General features: G+C 48.9%; 1 protein-coding gene across 2 annotated transcripts in view; it reads right to left on the reverse strand.

Moving 5' to 3' along the window:
- The window catches only part of mocs1 (molybdenum cofactor synthesis 1), a 34,693-nt gene extending 14,495 nt beyond the window's left edge, over window positions 1-20,198 (reverse strand). For both annotated transcript variants that reach the window (XM_072551105.1, XM_072551113.1), the window contains exons 1-5: window positions 19,969-20,198; window positions 9,113-9,248; window positions 6,111-6,278; window positions 2,411-2,575; window positions 812-873 (exon numbers count right to left, since the gene is read on the reverse strand). In XM_072551105.1, the coding sequence (XP_072407206.1) occupies window positions 812-873; window positions 2,411-2,575; window positions 6,111-6,278; window positions 9,113-9,248; window positions 19,969-20,142 (705 nt within the window). In that variant the 5' untranslated portion in view covers window positions 20,143-20,198. The remainder of the gene's footprint in view (window positions 1-811; window positions 874-2,410; window positions 2,576-6,110; window positions 6,279-9,112; window positions 9,249-19,968) is intronic.
- Window positions 20,199-20,658: the final 460 nt, after the last annotated feature.

The following is a 20,658-nucleotide window of genomic DNA, read 5'->3' on the forward strand; positions in this document are numbered from 1 at the left end:
AGCAGGCTCGATGAGCCAGACAGCCTACTCCTGCTCCTAGTTCTCATGTTATGTTTTAGTTCAATCATCTTTTAACATTCAATGGTTTTGTGCCCTGTTCACACAGAGTGACACATTGAAAGGATACTGGGTTGTCCAATAACAAAGCCTCAAGTCCCAGTACGTCAGTAGCTGCTGAATCCAGAAACATCTAGATCAACTGGAAGAGCAAAGACTGAGCTGGTTTTCCAGACTGGTTGGCAGCTCAGACACACCCCAGCAGACCAGTGTCCGGGGAACTGGCTCAGTCCAGGAGACCTGACCTGGTAACAGAAATCATTCAGGCTGACGTCCTGATCATTCAGCACTAGGTATGTATGCGCTTTACTGAACAGAAGAATAAGGCACCTTATTCTTTATTCGTTATGACTGAGAAGCCCAAGGTGAAAGGTCAGAAGAGGATGCCTACCATCCAGGGAGCCACATTCTATCTGCCATGAACCTTGACTATGTTGGTGCTACTGACCCCAGTAACAATAAACGATCAGTTACCGTGACTTTGATCCATGTAAGGATAGTACAACAGTGCAGCGAAGATACATGTAAACTGCATCAATAAAAAAAAAGTCACATGGGAGATGGTGGCGTCCAATTTGGCCTCACACCAGGAGAGCAAACGCAGGAATAACCAGCCCAGAAATCAGTGCACCGAGATTATCGCCGGCTCATTGATGAGATCCATCCCAATGACTGATGAAGTGAGGTAGTGCATGACCCCCAACAAAGCCGACGAGAGGACCACAGCAGATCAGAGAGCAGAGGAAGTACTTGCCTTGACTGGGTTATAGCCTGCATCGAGAGCTTTGTTTATACCCTCCATCACTTTGTGAAAACCTGGATCAATAGAGAAAAAAAAAATTAAACGATGTTACAAACGCTGTAGCTTTACGGCACCTACAACAGGATGGAACATTGCAGGGTACTGAGCTCCGAATGGCAATGTTATAGATACCGGGCCGGGAGCGACCAACAGAAGCTTGGTCCAAAACTCCAGGGCAGAGCGGCTGTAACACTGCACTCTGCCGTGACGGTGATTCAGAGACAAGGGGTCAAACCCCTCCAGGGGAGTTTAAACTCAGGCAATTAAATAAATCAGAGATGAAAATCAAACCTCAGTGACAGCGATGGGTGATGACCAGGAAGCGCCCAGTGCCACTGGCTGTTTTTACACAGCCCGGTAACCCATGACTCCACAATTACAATGTTACCGATTCCTCATTCTGCTCTCTGCACCATCAAGGAGCAGGAGCGGAAGGGCATAGATTTAACATGATGTGCAAATGAAGCAAAGGTGATAGAGGGAAAAAAAAAACAACTCTCCCACAGGTCAAACGTCAGACCCGAAAGGGTGGGGGGGGGGGGGGGGGGGAAAGAGACTGAAGGCAGTGGGGTGGTGTTGTGGGGCTGGGGAAGAGGATGGGATGACGAGAGGGTTTCAGTGATGGAGGAGCAGTGATCAGGCCAGAGACTGATGAATATTTGTCCGATGGGAAAGCAGTGAATGGCAGTGGCTGGTTGAGTCCCTCAAGAGGGAGGCAGGACGCGCTACAGAAGGGGCGGGCTTGCTTACCCCATCCTCCACATTGAGCCGTTAGAGCTACACGGAGACAGAGAAAACGTAGCTCATTTAGCCCGTTTAGACACAGTCAGACTGTCATTGCTGGGCCTATAGCACCACAGTGTGGCAATGACTTGTAACTGCAGCACGATCACAGCAGCGAAGGACTGACAGAATGAGACTGAGATGTCAGCGATCAGGACACCGCAAAGGGTTCATCACCGACACTCCCCTACCCCATTACCCTATACATATCCCTGACTAATGCACCTAACCTACACACCCCTGGACACAGCTGGCAATTTAACATGGCCAATCCATCTAACCGGCACATCTTTGGACTGTAGAAGGAAATCCAGGCAGACACGGGGAGAATTTGCAAACTCCACACAGACAGTCACCCGAGGCTGGGATCGAACCCGGATCCTTGGCACTGTGAGGCAGCAGTGCTAACCACTGAACCACCGTGCTGCCCTCAGGTTCTAGACTCTCCCATGAGGCAAAAAGAACCTTTCCACACTTGCTCTATCAAGTCCCTGAGGTAAAAACAATGACTGCAGATGTGAAAACCAGATTCTGGATTAGTGGTGTTGGAAGAGCACAGCAGTTCAGGCTGCTCCTTGGATGCTGCCTGAACTGCTGTGCTCTTCCAGCACCACTAATCCAGAATCTATCAAGTCCCTGTCAAGTGAATCTCCCATGGGAGTGGGGAGGGGGCAAGACAGAGGAATGTGGGGGAAAGAGGGTGTGGAATAGATGGAACGAGGGGCAAGGGAGGCTGGAACGGGGTGGGGTAGCGACACACAGCCCTACCTCTCCTCCGGGCGATGAACTCGAACTTGGCGGGGACCAGCGTGTCCAGGCTGACGTTGATGAGGTCGAGACCGGCTTCCTTCAGACTCGGTAGCTGGCGGGCCAGGTTGATGCCATTAGTGGTGACCGCGATGGTTTTCAGACCATCCAGCTCCCGCAGTTGGGCTGTTTGCAATCGGGCGAGACCGAGAGGGAAAGAGAGAGTGAGAGAGAGAAGGTAAACACTGCGGTGGGGAATGAGAACGAATGACCAAGGCCCAGTTTTAAACCCCCACCCCATCAACATTAACCACCTGCAATTACATAAGGCCTGCCCCACAGGGGAATGTGACAGAATCGAGGCCAAACAGCACGCCCCAGGACGGTCCCAACCAAAACCTGGCCTTGTTGTAGGCTTTAAGGAAGACTTGAAACAGGTCGAGTTGGATTTGATGGAGGGACAGAGGCGATACAGAAAAACTGAAGTACGAAAGCAACCACCCCGACACACACAAACAAAGTTGCATCAAGACGCTGTTCAAAAGGTCCGCAGCACACCAGAACTGCAAAAGGAGGAAGAAGAACATCTCTACAAAGTATTCGCCAAAAATGGATACCCCCGCAACTTCATCAACAGATGCCTAAGGGAAAGACAACGGAATGAGGACATGCCACAACCCAAAGGACTAGCCACGTTACCATACATCAAGATCATTTCTGAACTGACAGCCAGACTATGGGCAACTTAGCATGACCAATCCACCCTGACCTGCACAAGGTACAAGGGTCTATCACCTGTTCGATGCTGCCATCTGGTGGAAAGGCTGCAAACAGACGCACCCTGGCAGACTGACTTGCTGCTGTTCAGACAAGTCACACACAGTCGTACAGCACAGAAACAGACCCATCGAGGAACATGGGAACAAGAGGAGGCCATTCAGCTCCTCCAACCTGTTCCTCCATTCATCGAGATATGTCTGATCTGTGGCCAAGCATCCCATCTTTCCTGCACCACTTCAAATTTACCAACATCTTTTCCTATACAGTGGCTCAGTGGTTAGCACTGCTGCCTCACAACACGAGGGACCCAGGTTCGATTCCAGCATCGGACGACTGTCTGTGTGGAGTTTTCACATTCTCCCCGTGTCTGCGTGGGTTTCCTCCGGGTGCTCCGGTTTCCTCCCACAGTCCAAAGATGGGCAGGTCAGGTGAATTGGCCATGCTAAATTGCCCATGGTGTTTAATGTGTCGGCTAGGTGCATTAGTCAGGGGTAAATGTAAAGTAATAGGGTAAGGGAATGGGTCTGAGTGGGATACTCTTCAGAGGGTCGTGTGGACTTGTTGGGCCAAATGGCCTGTTTCCACACTGTAGGGATTTTATGATTCTCGAGCAGGGAGAACAGAATTGTATCCCATAATATTTTTGATTAAGAAAAAAAAACAGCTCTAACGGGGAAGGGGAAGAGATTACAACCCAAGCAGGCCTGCCTGGACTCTTAAACTGAATGCAATGTTCCCTCTCCTGAAACAAAGCTCCCTCTACTCTTGTATAACTGAAAGGGAACAGGTAATAAAAGCTCCCCCTCAAACCCTCCCAGGGACAGGGACAGCACAGGGTTAAATACAGAGTCAGACGCTCTCCACTCTGACCTGGAAGTACAGTCCCCTTGACACTGTCCCCAAACACTCCCAGGGACAGCAGGTCTGCATCTGTACCCCACTCAGACCTCACAAGTGGCACTCACTTTCGTAACCTCCTGAGCGCCTTGGATGTGAAGATAGGAGGAAGTTTGCTGATGGTGCTAGAATCAGGGATGTAGTGGACAGCAAGATAGATGACTTCAGAGTGCAGTGGGACCTTGATCAGATGGGCCAATGGGCTGAGAAGCAGCAGATGGAGTTTAATTTCGATAAACGTGAGGTGCTACATTTTGGAAAGGCAAATCAGGGCAGGACTTATACACTTAATGGTAAGGTCCTAGGGAGTGTTGCTGAACAACGAGACCTTGGAGTGCAGGTTCGTAGCTCCTTGAAAGTGGAGTTGCCGGTAGATAGGATAGTGAAGGCGGCGTTTGGTATGCTTTCCTTTATTGGTCAGAGTACTGAGCATAGGAATTGGAAGGTTATGTTGCAGCTGTACAGGACATTGGTTAGGCCACTGTTGGAATATTCTGTGCAATTCTGGTTGCCTTGCTATAGGAAAGATGCTATTAAACTTGAAAGGATTCAGAAAAGATGTACAAGAATGTTGCCAAGGTTGGAGGATTTGAGCTACAGGGAGAGGCTGAACAGGCTGGGGCTGTTTTCCCTGGAGTGTTGGAGGCTGATTTTCCTTTGTCGCTATCCTAATTCTCCCCGTATTCTTAACTTTAAACTCTGAGTGTATGGAGGATTCTTACTGTTATGGGCTGTTTTTTTTTGGTTATGGAATGAAAATGGCCTGCGCATTCCCCAGTCACACAGTTCCAACTCTCGACCACCTGACCCAGAGACAGGAGCAAGAAACAGCAAACTGACTATCCAGCCCCATGTACAGTGCCCTGAGGGAGGGCTGCGTTGCCATAGATGCCAACTTTGGGTTAAGCAGTTGGCTCCCCGCCGAGCGTGCCCGCTGCTATTTCAAGGACGGACAGGGGGGGGGGGGGGGGGGGGAGAAATGCCGTGACTGACATTTGGCCCTCAGTCCAAATCAGAAGGCGACAGCGTCGTACACATGGACTGATGGGATAGGAGCAAGGAGTAGGCCATTCAGCCCATCGGTCCTACGTTCAACACAATCATGGCGGCAGGCGGGACTCTGACTATGGAGCTTGGTATCCCACAATCCCTTTTTGCGATAATCAGTGGGGTGTGAAAATCAGAGGGTCGATCGATAAACGTACACTGCGATAAAAAGAAAAAATGATGCAGAAGTAAGTAGGGCTGAGCAGACGCAAATGAATTCAGTCAGGGTAATGGAGAGGTGACGCACTTGGGAAGGACAAAGACGATGAAGGAATACACGAAGGAGGGTAGGAGCTTGGCAAGTTCAGAGGGACATTGGTGTGCATGTTCACTGGTCCTTTAGGGTGGATACAATGGGTAAGACAGCAGCTAGCACACTTTCCTTTATTACCCGAGGCAGAGTGGTTAAGGGCAGGGAGGTGATGGGGGAAACTGTATAAAACCCAAGGGAGTTAGGGTACACCCGGAGAGGGATGTGATAGCACTGCAGAGGGCGCAAAGGAGATTTACTGGGATGTTGCCTGGGCTGGAGAGTTTCAGTGATGAAGACAGACCGGACAGATTGGGGGATTGCCCTGAGAGCAGAGGAGATGGAGGGAGCACACGATTGAGATGCATAAACTGATGAGGGGCAGAGTCAGGAAGGCACATTTCCTCTTGGTGGAGGGGAGAGGGGTCAATGACCAGGAGGTATCGATTTAAGTCAGGGAGTGAGAGGTTCGGAGTGGATGTGAGGAAAACTGTTTTCACCCAGAGAGGGGTGGGAATCTGCCCGGGACACTCGTTAAAAGAAGAAACTTTTTCAACGCGTGGAAAAAGGCTGGAGAATGGGGCTCGAACAGTGAGGTGGTTGTTTTTACCCAGCACAGACTCGATGGGCTGAAGGGCCTTTAGGCGTGCCGTGGAGCCTGGATGGTTGACCCCTCCCCCTGCCATGGGAAGCAGTATTACTGCGATTCGAGCCCCCTCCCCTCACAGACAGCTCTGTGTGACTTACAGACGATGGACACCACATCAGGCCTGATGAGGGGTTCCCCTCCCGTCAGCCGGATCTTATCGACGCCCTCCCGGACGAACAGTCGAGCCAGGGTCACGACCTCCTCGGTGGTCAACAGCTGCGGCTTCGGGGTCAACTTTACCCCTTCCTCAGGCATGCAGTACTGACCTGTAGGGGGCGATGGAATGGGGAGGGAGAGAGCAATGCAGAAAGTGGTCAATGAGTCTGGGGATGGGGAGGAGGACAGAGCAATGCAAAAATTGGTCAGTCAGTCCAGGCCAAGGGAAGGGGAAGGGGACAGAGCAATGCAGAAATTGGTCAAATCAGTCTGGAGCAGGCCGGGGGATAGGGAGGGGGAAAGAGAGCAATGCAGGAACAGTCGGTCAATCAGTCCGCGGCAGACCAGGGATGAGGTGGACAGAGCAATGCAGAAGTCAGTCAATCAGTCCAGGGCATCTGTCCAGATTTGCAGTTGACTCAGGTACTTGCTTACCCAGCATCCCCACCCCCCCACCCCCCAAAACCGTGGTGGCACAATCCAAATCAGTCAGTGCCCGCTGTGCAGTGCCAGGGTCATTGGTGGTCAGATCCCTCTGGGGTGGATGTAAGTGGCGATACCACCACAATGGCAAAATGTAGCCTGTTTCTGGCCTACCACATCGTGCACATGATCAGGTGGGATTTTAACATTTTCTTTTACAGAGAAAAGCTTCATGATTACTGACAGAGGATGCTGGAGAAAGTCAGCAAAGTGGTGGCAGCATCTGCACAGACACAGTGATGCTTCACATTGCACTGCCGCCTCAGAGCACCAGGAACCTGGGTTCGATCCCAGCCTCGGGCGACAGTCTGTGTGGAGTTTGCACATTCTCCTCGTGTCTGCGTGGGTTTCCTCCGGGTGCTCCAGTTTCCTCCCACAGTCTAAAAGATGGGCAAGGTCAGATGAATTGGCTGCGGGAAATGCTGGGTTACAGGGGAAGGGTAGGGGTCTGGGTGGGATACTGTTCAGAGGATCGGTGCGGTTTCGATGGGCCAAATGGCTTGCCCCCACACTGTAGGAATTCTATGAATTCTGGCATGACGCTTCCTCAGAATTTGCTTAATCCTGACCTGGAGCCGCACTCGAGAAGTTTACTCAGTTTCTCGCTGTCTCTCTGTAGATACTGCTGAAGGTTCTCCAGTGTTCCCTGCGTTAGTTTCAGACTTCCAGAACATTCTGTGCTTTTTGTTTTGTGCATCCTCAAGTGAGCGACCTTGTTTTAGTTCATCGCTGACTTCAGGCTCCCAGCCTCAGTATCTCGCTCAGTCCTGGTCCAGCAACACCACCCCCCCCCCCCCCACCCACCAACTCCGCACACTCAGGGGAGGGCAGACTCCACCACCCACCACCCCCAACCCCCTTCCATTTTCGGCACAGTCCGATCCTGGCACCCAAGGTCTGGATGCTACGTATTAGGAGTGCAGCTTTAAAGGCACAAGCCCAAGTGTAAATCCACAGGGAGTGGCTCCTGGTGATATGGACAGGGTTGGAGAGCAGGGGAAACGAGGGGCAGGGAATCATTTCAACTGCAGGGGCTTTTCGAGTTAAGAAAAAAACAAAATATCTATTCCCTTCTCATAGCTACCCGACCAATCACTCCTCAGGCATCTGTCCACCAGGCTACCCCCACCAATAGGGGAGCAGGAGGCAAGAATTATTTTGCTGGATGGTTAAGCTAGGAAGCCTGGGGCAGACAATAGTATTATCGCTAGACTGTTAATCCAGAGTAATGTTTTGGACACCTGGGTTCAAATCCTGCCCTGGTCGATGGTGGAATTTGAATTCAATAAAACTCTGGAATTATGGGTCTACTGATGACCATGAACCCATTGTTGATTGTCAGAAAAACCCATCCGGTTCACCAATGCCCTTTAGGGAAGCAATCTGCCTTCCTCACGTGGTCCGGCCTACATGTAACTCCAGACCCACAGCAATGTGGTTGACTCTTAACTGCCCTCTGGGCAAATAGGGATGGGCAAAAAATGCTGGCCAGTGATGCTCTCATCTCATGAATGAATTTTTAAAAACAAAGACAAAGCAACCTTTTGGGGACCCCGGTTCAAATCCCACCATGGCTGATGGTGAAATCTGAATTCAAGAAAACAGTCTGATGTTGACCGTGAATTAGATCTCATCAACTGCTGTAAAAACCCAGCTGGTTCACTAATGTCTTTTCCGACAGGAATCTGCCATCCTTACCAGGTCTGGCCTACATGTTGACTCCAGACCCACAGCAACGTGGATAACTTACAGAATACTGAATGGCTTGGGCAAAGTGGATGTTGGGAAGATATTTCCATTGGTAGGAGAGACTAGGACCCAAAGGCACAGCCTTAGAGTAAAGGGAAGACTGCTTAGAATGGAGATAAAGAGAAACTTCTTCAGCCGGAGAGTGGCAAATCTATGGAACTCACTGCTACAGAAGGCTGTGGAGGCCAGATCATTGAGTTTACTTAAGACAGAGATAGGTTCTTGATTGTCAAAGGGGTATCAAGGGTTACAGGGAGACGGAGGGAGAATGGGGATGAGAAACTTATCAGCCACGATTGAATGGGGAAGCAGACTCGATGGGCTGAATGGCCTACCTAACTCCTGCTCCGATCTCTTACGGAACTCTGAGCTGCCCTCTGGGTAATAAATGATGCCCACATCCTGTGAGCGAGTAACAAGAAAAGACGGGAAGATTTTGAGGAGCCTCTCGATTGGGCGAACATATCCCAGAATTCCATGCCAACCATTGCTGGCTCCGAACCAGTTTCCCTCAAAATCCCGTTGGGGTGGCCGCGCAGTTTGGGAATCCTGACACGGTACAGGGTAAGGTGAGCTTAAAAGGTCGGCTTAGGAAATGAACAAAATGGCTCACTCTGCAGCGCTAAAGTCAATCGGTGAGTTGATGCAGTCAGACCCCCCCCCCCCTCCGCTTCTAGTATTGGACACAGACTCTCACGGTCGTCAGACTTACAGCGGAGATTACACTTTTCCGTCAGGGAGATCCGGAGATAGCTGTGCTGTCTCCCAAAGCTGTCCGTCAGAAAGGCAGAGAACGGCAGCGGCGGCTCACGGATAAAACCACGGCTTTTCACAAATCCCAACCGACCCTGAAATGAAGGAGGGAGAAGGAGTGAGGAACAAACTAGCTTTCACTTCGCCAATGCTGCAGACTCAACTTCTGGTCACAGAATCATAGAGATGTACAGCACAGAAACAGACCTTTTGGTCCAACTCACCCATGCCGATGAGACTTAGAGTCATAGAGATGTACAGCATGGAGACAGACCCTTCGGTCCAACCTGTCCATGACGACCAGATATCCCAACCCAATCTAGTCCCACCTGCCAGCACTTGGCCCATATCCCTCCAAACCCTTCCTATTCATATACCCATCCAAATGCCTCTTAAATGTCACAATTGTACCACCCTCCACCACATCCTCTGGCAGCTCATTCCATACACGCACCACCCTCCGCGTGAAAACGTTGCCCCTTAGGTCTCTTCTATATCTTTCCCCTCTCACCCTCAACCTATGCCCTCTAGTTCTGGACTCCCTGACCCCAGGGAAAAGACTTTGTCTATTTATCCTATCCAATGTCCTGTAAGCTGCAACATGACCTCCCAACTCCTGTATCAATACTCTGACCAATAAAAGTGAAGGCAGCGTTTGGTATGCTTTCCTTTATTGGCTGTTTTCCCTGGAGCATCGGAGGCTGAGGGGTGACCTCATCGAGGTTTACAAAATTATGAGGGGCATGGATAGGGTGAATCAACAAGGACTTTTCCCTGGGGTGGAGGTGTCCAAAACTAGTGGGCATAGCTTTAGTGTCAGTGGGGAAAGATTTAAAAGGGACCTAAGGGATAACCTTTTCCACACAGAGGGTGGTACGTGTGTGAACGAGCTGCCAGAGGATGTGGTGGAGGCTGGTACAATTACAAAGTATCTGGATGGGCATATGAATAGGAAGGGTTTAGAGGGATATGGGCCAAGTGCTGGCAAATGGGACTGGATTCATTCAGGCTGAGAAGTGGCAGATGGAGTTTAATTCAGATAAATACGAGGTGCTGCATTTTGGGAAAGCAAATCTTAGCAGGACTTATGCACAATGGTAAGGTCCTAGGGAGTGTTGCTGAACAAAGAGACCTTGGAGTGCAGGTTCAAAGCTCCTGGAAAGTGGAGTCACAGGTCGATATGATGGAAAGCATCCCAAACACCTTCTTCACTATTATATCGACCTGTGACTCCACTTTCCAGGAGCTATGAACCGGCACTCCAAGGTCTCTTTGTTCAGCAACACTCCCAAGGGAACACACACACTGCTTTGGAGAGAGTAAGCTGACACATATTTCCCTGTGGCAGTAATACTACACAAGAGATTTACCATGCGAGAAGGTTCAGATTTAGGACTGGTCGCCGTGGTGACCAAATGACCTCACCAGAGTATCAGACTTTGGACTCATCCAGGAACAAGAGGGAAAGTGGAAGTTAGGAACACCGTGACCTGACCAGATTACCGAAAGCTAGTCTGAAGAGGGACCCTTTGGCCATGCTACGCTTGGTTCACAAACATTTCCGGGAACGCATCTTACAAATTGTACAAACCGTAGCCAATCCTGACACACTGTTTAATCGACCCATTTCCCAAAAACAGCTATCACTAGAAATGAAGCTTATTTCCTGTCCACTAAACCATCTTCCCCACTGTCTCCCTCCACCCCCACGTCCTCAACAACTCTGCCAATAATGTGCATTTGCATGGCCCCCACACATCAGAAAGGACTCTGCACAGGAGGCTACTCAAACGTGAGGGTTACATCAGGTGACCAAAAACCTCAATCCATGGTCTAAGCTGCGGTGACAAGCTTCCTCAAGGGAAAAGGTGAAGGAAAAGTGGAGGGGGACGCTTCAGAAGGAACTAAAGATTTAGGCATGAGGACACAGCTCCTCAACGCAGTGATTAAAATTATGCAAATTAGTACAGAAGAAAAAAGGGAAGAAACTCCTAAGAGATGACACTGTAGAGTGAGATTCCTATACATTGTCCATTTTGCTGCCTCAGATTGGTGCAATGACAACTTATCCATCAAACTCCTACACGAGAGAGACAGAGAGTCAAAGGCTGGCTTTCATTGATCCCAACTTTCCAAATGTCATCATGCTATGCTCCCAATGAATTTTCTCTAGGATAGAGTCACCGGTGTGGTGTAACGACATCTCCCACTTAGCTAATCTCGCTCCAAGCAAGAGAGACTCAACAGATTTAATTCCACCACAAACTATCTGACCAACACACTGTGCAGAAACACACACCACTTTGACAAAACTGCCAATGCCCATCCTGATCCCGATCAGAGTGTGAACACAATTCTTCCCTCTCAGAGGTCCATGTCCATGCCCTGTCCTTCCATTATATGCTGCTTCGATTCCAATATTAACATTTCCTCTTTCTGCTCAAACTCAACAACCTGCATTGTTACTTCAACCCAATGTGACACCCCCACAGCCACGGTCTGCTCAGCGCTCACGCGAGCATTTAGATGACACCTTTACGATTCCAAAATGTCTTCCTTTGAGGCTATCTCAAAAAACAACAAAGACAGAGACAGAGACAATCTTAGATCACACAACCAAAACCTTGGTCAAATTGTCAGGTCATAAGGCGGGGGAGGAGGTGGAATAAGGAGGGGGAGTGGAGGTGGAAGGAGGAAGGAGAGAAGGGCAAGGTGGAAGGAGGGGAGGAGGAAAGGGGGTGGGGAGTGGAGGAATGGAGGGAAGGGTCCAGTAAGGGCATTACAAATTTGGAGTAGCAGGGATTTGGACAATCCAGCTCATGGCTAAGGCCAATAAGTGAGCCTGAGAATAGACCCATTAGGGACGTGGGGGAGACATGGAGGTGGTTTTCGGGAGCTGATGGTGTCGCCAAGATGGACGTCAATGCTGTTTGTAACGGATGCAACCGTAAGCTCAGCTCAGTGTTTCACTGAACGCCAAGATGGTGAATACTCTCACTGTCTTTTAGAGCTTTACCCAGTACTTTAAAACACTCGGCTAGTTCACCCAAAATGTGGTCCTCCACTTTCTTCTGTGGACGAGGAAACAGTTCAAATGCACAGATCTCCATACCCTCCCAAACCAAACAGAAATCATTAAACTACTGCTATGCAACGGAATGTATCAGTTTCCCTTGAAGTAGGAGGCAAGGGAATTCACCCTCATTACAAAGTGGCCAACTGATTTCATCTCACCTTCAGAGGTGCTCTCCTGCTAAAACACTAGGGAACTCCTGACATTATCTTCAGGCAAATGACAAAAAAAAATTGAAATCTCCTGAGCCAATATTGACAATTCTCAGAACTCTTGGCAAGAGCTGGCAACATACTGCTGGGAAACGCTTACTCATCAAAACCTCAACAATCCCTGGCAGTCACTATCAAACACTAAGCAAAAAACACTCCCAGTCCTTGCACACAGTCTGTTTACAGTCAATAATGGCCTAGTCACGGAGTCGCTCTGCATTGAGGAGCTCTTCCCCAGCTCTTGCCAACTCCACCCTCTCGGAGGCAATTCTCTACTCAGGAAAACCAAAACAAAACCTTTATTCGAATTCCCTCCGTACAACACCACAGAAGCAACATGTTCAAGTAGAACCAAGACCCAAGAGGAGAGAGTTTTGTAAGGGGCACATTCCCACCTCGGGAGTTGGTGGGGGGAGGGGAGCGTTTGAAACTTCAGCTTCCTCCCAGAGACTTGCACGTGCAATCCAGGCCGGCACTCCCAGTCTAATACTGAAGGAATCCTCCCAGTTCTTGAATGAATCGTCAAACTGAGGCACCTACATAATCAGAAGACGACATCGGAAAAGCTGGAGACCCATTCAGCCAGACTCTGTGCCACTCGATGATTGATTTGACCACAGCCCCAACTCCAACACCAATAGCCCTGGAATCGGTTGGCGATCTGTCCACCTCAGCACTGGGGGATATTTAATGACATTACCTCAACTACTTTCCAGAAAAGACTTTGGCATTCTCCAACTTGACTCAGAAGGTGAATACCTAGCCATCTCTGTCTTAAATGGGAGACACCTTATTGTGAAACTATACCCAGACTTGGAGATTATCCCCCAGCGGGGTAACATTCTCTCAGAACGCCCAGCCCCCGATAGATTGCTCATAAGATCGCCCTACATTCTTGAAACTTGTCATGAACATCGGCCCAACTTTTTCTCAAAGTCACTGAATTCATTTGGCCCATCCAGTCCACACTGACACTCTGGAGAGCATCCCACCCAAGAACCAACACCTCCCCAACACACCCCCCCACCCCAAACCACCCCCCACCCCCCCACACACCCACCACAACTATTCCTGTGACCCTGCATTTCCCATGGCTAACACACCTAAGCCTACCATATCCTTGGACTCTGTGGACAATTTAACACGGCCAGTGCACCTAACCTGCACGTCGTGGGACTGTGGGAGGAAACCCACATAGACACAGGGAGAAAGTGTGAACTCCACTCCGGGGCTGGAATCGAACCCAGGGGTTCGTGGCGCTGTGAGGCAGCCATGCTAACCGCTGAGTCACTGTGCTGCCCTTGGGAAACAGCCTTGTTTCCAATATGACTGGCATCCTTCCATCCTGAACAAAAAAATGCAAAAATGTATTTTGATCAGGTCAGGTGATGTAAATGACAGCATATGCTTTCGAAAAGGGTAACAACTTGTACACAGTACTCCAGATCAGTCTCATCTAAATCCTGGTTTAGATAGTGAGAGCCTTTTTCCTTGGATGGTGATAGCCAGCATGAGTGGACATAGCTTTAAATTGAGGGGTGATAGATGTCAGAGGTAGTTTCTTTATTCAGACAGCAGTAGGGGTGTGAATACACTGCCTGCAACAGTAATAAACTCGCCAACTTAAAGGGCATTTAAATGGTCATTGGATAAGCATATGGACGGGAATGGAATAGTCTAAGTTAGATGGGCTTCAGATTGGTATGACAGGTCGGCGCAACATTGAGGGCCGAAGGGCCTGTACTGCGCTGTAATGTTCTATGTTCTATGTACAATTGTAGCAAGATTCCCCCATTTTTAGACCCTTATCTGTTTGCAACAGAGGCCGCCCTTTTATGATTGGTGTACAAGTAAACTCAGCAGTCTCTCTCCATTTAAATATAATCTACACCTTCTAAACAAAGTGGATGGCCCTCAGGAGGTCATAAAGAATCGCACAGCACTGCAGCTCAGTCTCATACAACATAAAAGAGGCCCTTCAGCCCAGCGAGGTTGCGCTGACCTGTCTACACTAATCCCACTTGGCTCATAGCCACCATGTTACGGCAGTACAAATACTTAATTAACCATGTACACATTTCCTGTTTCTTCTGCCTCCCAGGCAGGACATTCTAGATTTCCACTCTCCCACCCCCACGAGAAAACAGGGAGGTTCCTCCAGTCCCATTGACACCATCCCTCAAACTAACCCCACTGAGAAACAGATGATCATGTCAGTTTTCACTTTGCTGTCTGTGGGAGCGTGCTGTGCGAGGACTGACGTCAGCATGCCCAAACAGACAATGCCAAGATACACTTCAGTCGCTGTGCAGAGCTGAGATGTCCTGATGCAAGTTTCTGAAGAATATATTGCCAAGGGAATTGAACAATGTTATTCTGACATGACTTCCAAGTACGTGGGAGTTTCCAAAGCATTTTCTGTTCCCAGATCTCGCTGCCAACAGTTTCCCGCCTGCTCTGTGGCTGCGGCCAATTCTTACAGTGGCCTCATGATCACTGAGGATTCCACCAGATGTAGAAATAGGCCAATCAGCCCATCGAGTCTGCTCCGCCATGGAAGGAGACTGACCCGATAATCCTCAACTCCTCTTTTCCCCATAAACCTCGATTCCCTTACTGATTAAAAACATGCCTTCCCGTTTCATTCTCCCGGCTTCTCCGCCCCATCTATTCCATAACGCGAGTCCGTCCCACAGAAATTCCTCAATCAAGCATACCCTTCCCCTTTCAGTGTTCCTGTTCCTTACACATCACACTTCCCCATTCCTTAAATCAGCCCCTTCTCCCCCAGCAGTTTTCCATGCAATTGCAGGACATGCAACACCTATTTTTTTGTTTTAACCCGCTGTCTCTCTCTCCTCCCTGAAGCCCCCCACCAAAAAAAAATCCTTCCAAGTAGAAAGATGGCTCATTTGCCCTTCTTTCAATTTAGCATTCTCTATTCACAGTGTTTACTGTGAAAGAGCTGAAAATGTGTTGCTGGAAAAGCGCAGCAGGTCAGGCAGCATCCAAGGAGCAGGAGAATCGACGTTTCGGGCAATGAGCCCTTCTTCTGGAACACCTGTTCACAGTGTGGCCTCCCCTATGTAGGGCTGTACAGTACAGGCCCTTCGGCCCACAATGTGGTGTTGAACATGACACCATTTTAGAGCTTACAGACAGATTGAGGAACAGCTTTGTGGAATGAGCGTGTTCAGTCTGTAGTAAAGGTTCCCAGTGCCGGGGAATTCAAACTATCCTTCCCACTCTGACTTCAGCCATCAGTGAAACACAAGCGCAATCTTGAGGTAAAGCACTCCATCTTTGATCAGGTGCTTCACACTCTCCTGGTCAAGTTCAGGCTCTGTCTCCCGGTCCCTGTTTTGCATCTCCAGCGGGAGATGTTGCTGATGCTGCTGTCACATTGACAACCCAACCCCGTCACCGTGGTGACAACCCCACATTCCCCCGTCGCCGTGGCAACATCTGCACATCCCCCACGTCCCCGTGGCGACACCCACCTGCCCCCATGGCAACAACACTCTCAAAGCACTTTGCTTTTGAGGGCTTTCAGACATTTCAGGATGTGGCAGTTATTGCCATGCTTATGTGCCAGCAGTTATTGCCCATGCCCATGTGCCCCTTGAGAAACAGGAAATAGGAGCAGCAGCAGACCATTCGGCCCATCAAGTCTTCTCCACCATTCAATATGATCACAGCCAAGTCAGAAATTTCTGTTTCTGTTTTTGTTTCCAATCTCCATCACCTGTAATTCTTTGTTTTATTTTAGCATCCGACTCCGTCCCCTGTTCTGGTTTTCTCCCAATATTCTTTGATCCCTTTAGCTCTAAGAATGATATTCAACTCCTTCCTGAAAACATTCAATGTTTTCACCTCAGCCATTTTCTGTGGCAGGACCTTCCACAGACCCACCACTCTCTGGGTGAAGAAATTTCTCCTCATCTCGGCCTGAGAGGCTTCCCTGATACGCTTAGGTTCTGACTCCTGGTCCTGGACTCCCTGGTCATCAGGAATATCCTTTCCGCAATTACCATGTGTAGTCCAGTCAGAATTTTATAGATTCCTATAAAATTTCCCCTGACTGTTCTAGCCTTCTGACTGATGTAGATTGTTCTCCATAAATCAGTCCTTCCAGGCCAGGAAGTGGGGTAATGACATTTTGAACTGCTGCTGTCCTTGGGATGTAGTTTCACCCACTCTGCTTTTCAGGAAGGAGTTTCAGGATTATAAAATGTAACTCTAGATTAGATTACTTACAGTGTGGAAACAGGCCCTTCGGCCCAACAAGTCCACACCGACCCGCTGAAGCGCAACCCACCCAGACCCATTCCCCTACATTTACCCCTTCACCTAACACTACATGCAATTTAGCATGGCCAATTCACCTAATCTACACATTTTTGGATTGTGGGAGGAAACCGGAGCACCCAAGGGAAACCCACGCAGGCACAGAGAGAATGTGCAAACTCCACACAGGGAGTCACCCGAGGTGGGAATTGAACCCGGGTCTCTGGCACTGTGAGGCAACAGTGCTAACCACCGTGCCACTCACTTTAGTTAAAGTTCTAAATTGGAGTAAGGACAATTTCGACAGTATTAGATGGGAATTTTCAAATGTTGATTGTGGGAAGCTGTTTGCAGATAAAGGGACGGTTGGAAAGTAGGACCCTTTAAGAACGAGATAATGAGTATGTTCCTGTTAGGTCGGAGGGCTTGAGCTACAGGGAGAGGCTAAATACGCTGGGGCTGTTTTCCCTAGAGAGTCGGAGGCTGAGGGGTGACCTTGGAGGTTTATAAAATCATGAGGAACATGGATAGGGTAAATAGACAAGGTTTTTTTCCCTGGGGTGAGAGTGTCCAAAAGTAGAGGGCATAGGTTTAAAGTGAGAGGGGAAAGATATTAAAGAGACCTAAGGCACAACTTTTTCTTACAGAGGGTGGTGCGTGTATGGAATGAACTGCCAGAGGAAGTGGAGGAGGCTGGTACAATGACAACATTTAAAAGGCATCCAAATGGGTATACGAATAGGAAGGGCTTGGAGGGATATGGGCCAAATGCTGGCAAATGGGAATAGATTTATTTCAGATATCTGGTCGGGGGCTGTTTCTGTGCTGTACATCTCTATAACTCTAGGGTCACGAGCAAGGCTGGCAGGAACACGGAATTCTGGAAGACTAGAGAAACCAATGCTCGAAATCAAGAAAAAGGACACATTTATCAGCTGAGATCGAGTGAATCCTTAGAAGAGTATAAGGGCAGTAGGAGTATACTCAAGAGGGAAATCAGGAGCGCAGAAAGGGGACATGTGATAGCTTTGGCAAGTAAGAGCTAAGGAGAATCCAAAAAGTTTCTACAAATATATTAAGGGTGAAACAGTAACTAGGGAGAGAACAGATGATCTCTTTGATCTTTATCCTATGTGTGGAACCACAGAAGATAGGTGATATATTAAACAAGTATTTTGCATTAGTACTTACTGTAGAGAAGGACATGGAAGCAAGAGAACATGGGGAAATAAATAGTGATATCTTGAAAAGTGTCTATTACAGAAGAGGAGGTGCTGGTAGTCTTAAAATGCACACAGTGAATAATTCTCCAAGACCTGATCAGGTGTACCCCAGACCTCTGTGGGAAGCTAGGGAAGTGATTGCTGGCCCCTTGCTGAGATATTTGTATCAGCGATAGTCACAGGTGAGGTGGTGGAGGATTGGAGGTTGGTTAATACGGTGCCATTAATAAAGAAAGACAATAATGAACAGCCAAAGAACTATAGGCAGGTGAGCCTTACAGCAGTGGATGGTAGGTGTCTGGAGAGGTTTGCGAGGGATAAGACTTACATTTTTTTGGAAAGGCAAGGACTGATTAGAGATAGTCAGCATGGCTTTGTACACGGGAAACTATGTCTCACTAACATGATTGTCACTTGCTTTTAAAAAAAAATCAAAGAAGATTGATTTCAGCAAAGTTTCCACATGCTAGACTGGTTAGCAAGGTTAGCTCACAAGGAATACAGGGAGAGCTAGCCAACTGGATACAAAATTGGTTTGAAGGTAGGAGACAGAGGGTGGTGCAGAGGAGATGTGTTTCAGACTGCAGGTCTGTGGCCAGTGATGTGCTACAAGGATTAGTGCTGAGTCCACTGCTTTTCATTATTTATTTAAATGATTGTGGGTGATATTATAGGAGATATAATTAGTAAGTTTGTAGATGACACCAAAATAGGTGAGATAGTGGACAGTGAAGGTGGTTTTCAACAGGATATTGATCAGATGGGCTGAGGAGAGGCAGATGGAGTTTAATTTAGATAAATGTGAGGTGCTGCATTTTGGAAAGGCGAATCAGGGCAGGGCTTATACAGTAAATGCTAGGGCCCTGGGGAGAGTTGCCAAACAAAGAGACCGAGGGGATTAGGACCATAGTTCATTGACAGTAGAGTTGCAAGTAGACAGGATGATAAAAAGGAGTTTGGAACGCTTGCCTTCATTGGTCATAACATCGAGTATAGGAGCTGGGAGTCATGTTGCACCTGTACAGGACAATGGTTAGGCCACTTTTGGAACACTGCATACAATTCTGGTCACCCTTGTATAGGAAGGATGTTGTTCAACTCGAAAGGATGCAGGAAAGATTTAGAAACATATCGCCGGGGCTGGACAGTTTGAGGCTGTTTAGACAGGGAGAGGCTGAATAGGCCGGGGCTGTTTCCCCCCCCCTCCCCCCGACACTGAGGGGTGACCTTCTAAAAGGTTTACAAAATCATGAGGGGCATGGACAGAGTTAATAGGCAAGTTCTTTTTCTTAGGGTGGGGGAGTTCAAAACTAGAGGGTAGAGGTGTAAAATGAGAGGGAAAAGGTATAAAAGGGACCTAAAGGGCAACTTTTTCCACACAGAGGGTGGTGTGTGTATGGAATGAGCTGCCAGAGGAAGCGTTTGGAGGGATATGGGCCGGGTGAGAGTGGGATGCTGTTCAGAGTTCGTGTGGACCTATTTGGCCGAATGGCCTGTTTACATACTAGGGTCGTGATTCTGAAATGGGACGGGGTCGGATTGGGCTATCTGGTCGGCAGGTCGAATTGACCCAAAGGGTCGGTTTCCGTGCTGTCCAACTCTATTGCTCTTCTGGACTCATTTACTGTCACATACCATTACAATATGTTGGTTGCACTTTGACTCTTTAATCAGTTGATTCTCTCCCACTTATCACATACCTTTCCCTTTCTTTTTGCCCTGCAGCCTCCTACCTTTGGACGAGCTTCGCATTTGTCACAACTTGATCTGTTACTCCAGCTCCTCAACAACCCCAAACACTAACTCTTGTTTCTCTCTCCAACGCGTTGCCTTTTTTGTTTTCTGTTTGGTTGAGATACTCAACTATATGTCTGTCTATTGGAGCAGCAGAGTCTCGGAGCTGTGCATTTAAAGGGCTAAGAGGGACGCAGATCAAAGGGGAGAGGGCAATCCAACCCCTGACCCAATAATACACACGAGAGAAGGATTATAAATAGAAAACAAAACTTTGCAAACTCACTCCTGCAGCCTCCCCATTGGGTGCCGGTGCCGGTGCCGGCTCCGGCAGCGGGTCGCTGGCCATGCATTTTTCCCGGACAGAGGAGGAGAGACCGCCGCACTGAAAACGCTGCCTCCAACACTGTTTGCCGATTCGGTGCAGGAGAGCCGGGGAAAACGAACTGCACCCAGCCATTGCCACCGCCTGTAGGGAAGCCGCGTCTCCCCAGCGCAGCGCAGCCAAATGTAATAGAACCCCTGCCCAGGAATCGCCTGTCAATCATCGGGAGGGCGGTGGCTCCAATACGCATGCTCACCGCCCCGCGCTCTGGGACTTGTAGTCCATTTGGAGCCCGGTCCCCATTGAAAGTCAGCGGCCGCGCGGAGGCTGGGAACTACAATAGCCCTCCTTTGACCCCCTTCGCGAAGTGCAGGCGTTGCTCGCACGGATGGCCTAATTTAGAAGGACATGTCACTCTCCCCACCCACGGCACTTATTTTCTTTATCTGGCAGAGGGCGGAGAGATGGTGACCCACCCTTCTGTGCGCGATGTTTGCGATTGAAATACTGTATAAAAGCTGCATTAGCCTTTTGCCCCCAGAGTGACGAAGCAAATATAGGCAACGAGAGGTCTGAGTTTAATTCCTCGTAAAACTTCTCTTCAACTTCATAAGAGACACATAGTCAAGAGCTGATTTGTGCAGAGTGCGT

This window comes from Chiloscyllium punctatum, chromosome 3 (assembly GCF_047496795.1).
Source record: "Chiloscyllium punctatum isolate Juve2018m chromosome 3, sChiPun1.3, whole genome shotgun sequence".
NCBI lineage: Eukaryota > Metazoa > Chordata > Chondrichthyes > Orectolobiformes > Hemiscylliidae > Chiloscyllium > Chiloscyllium punctatum.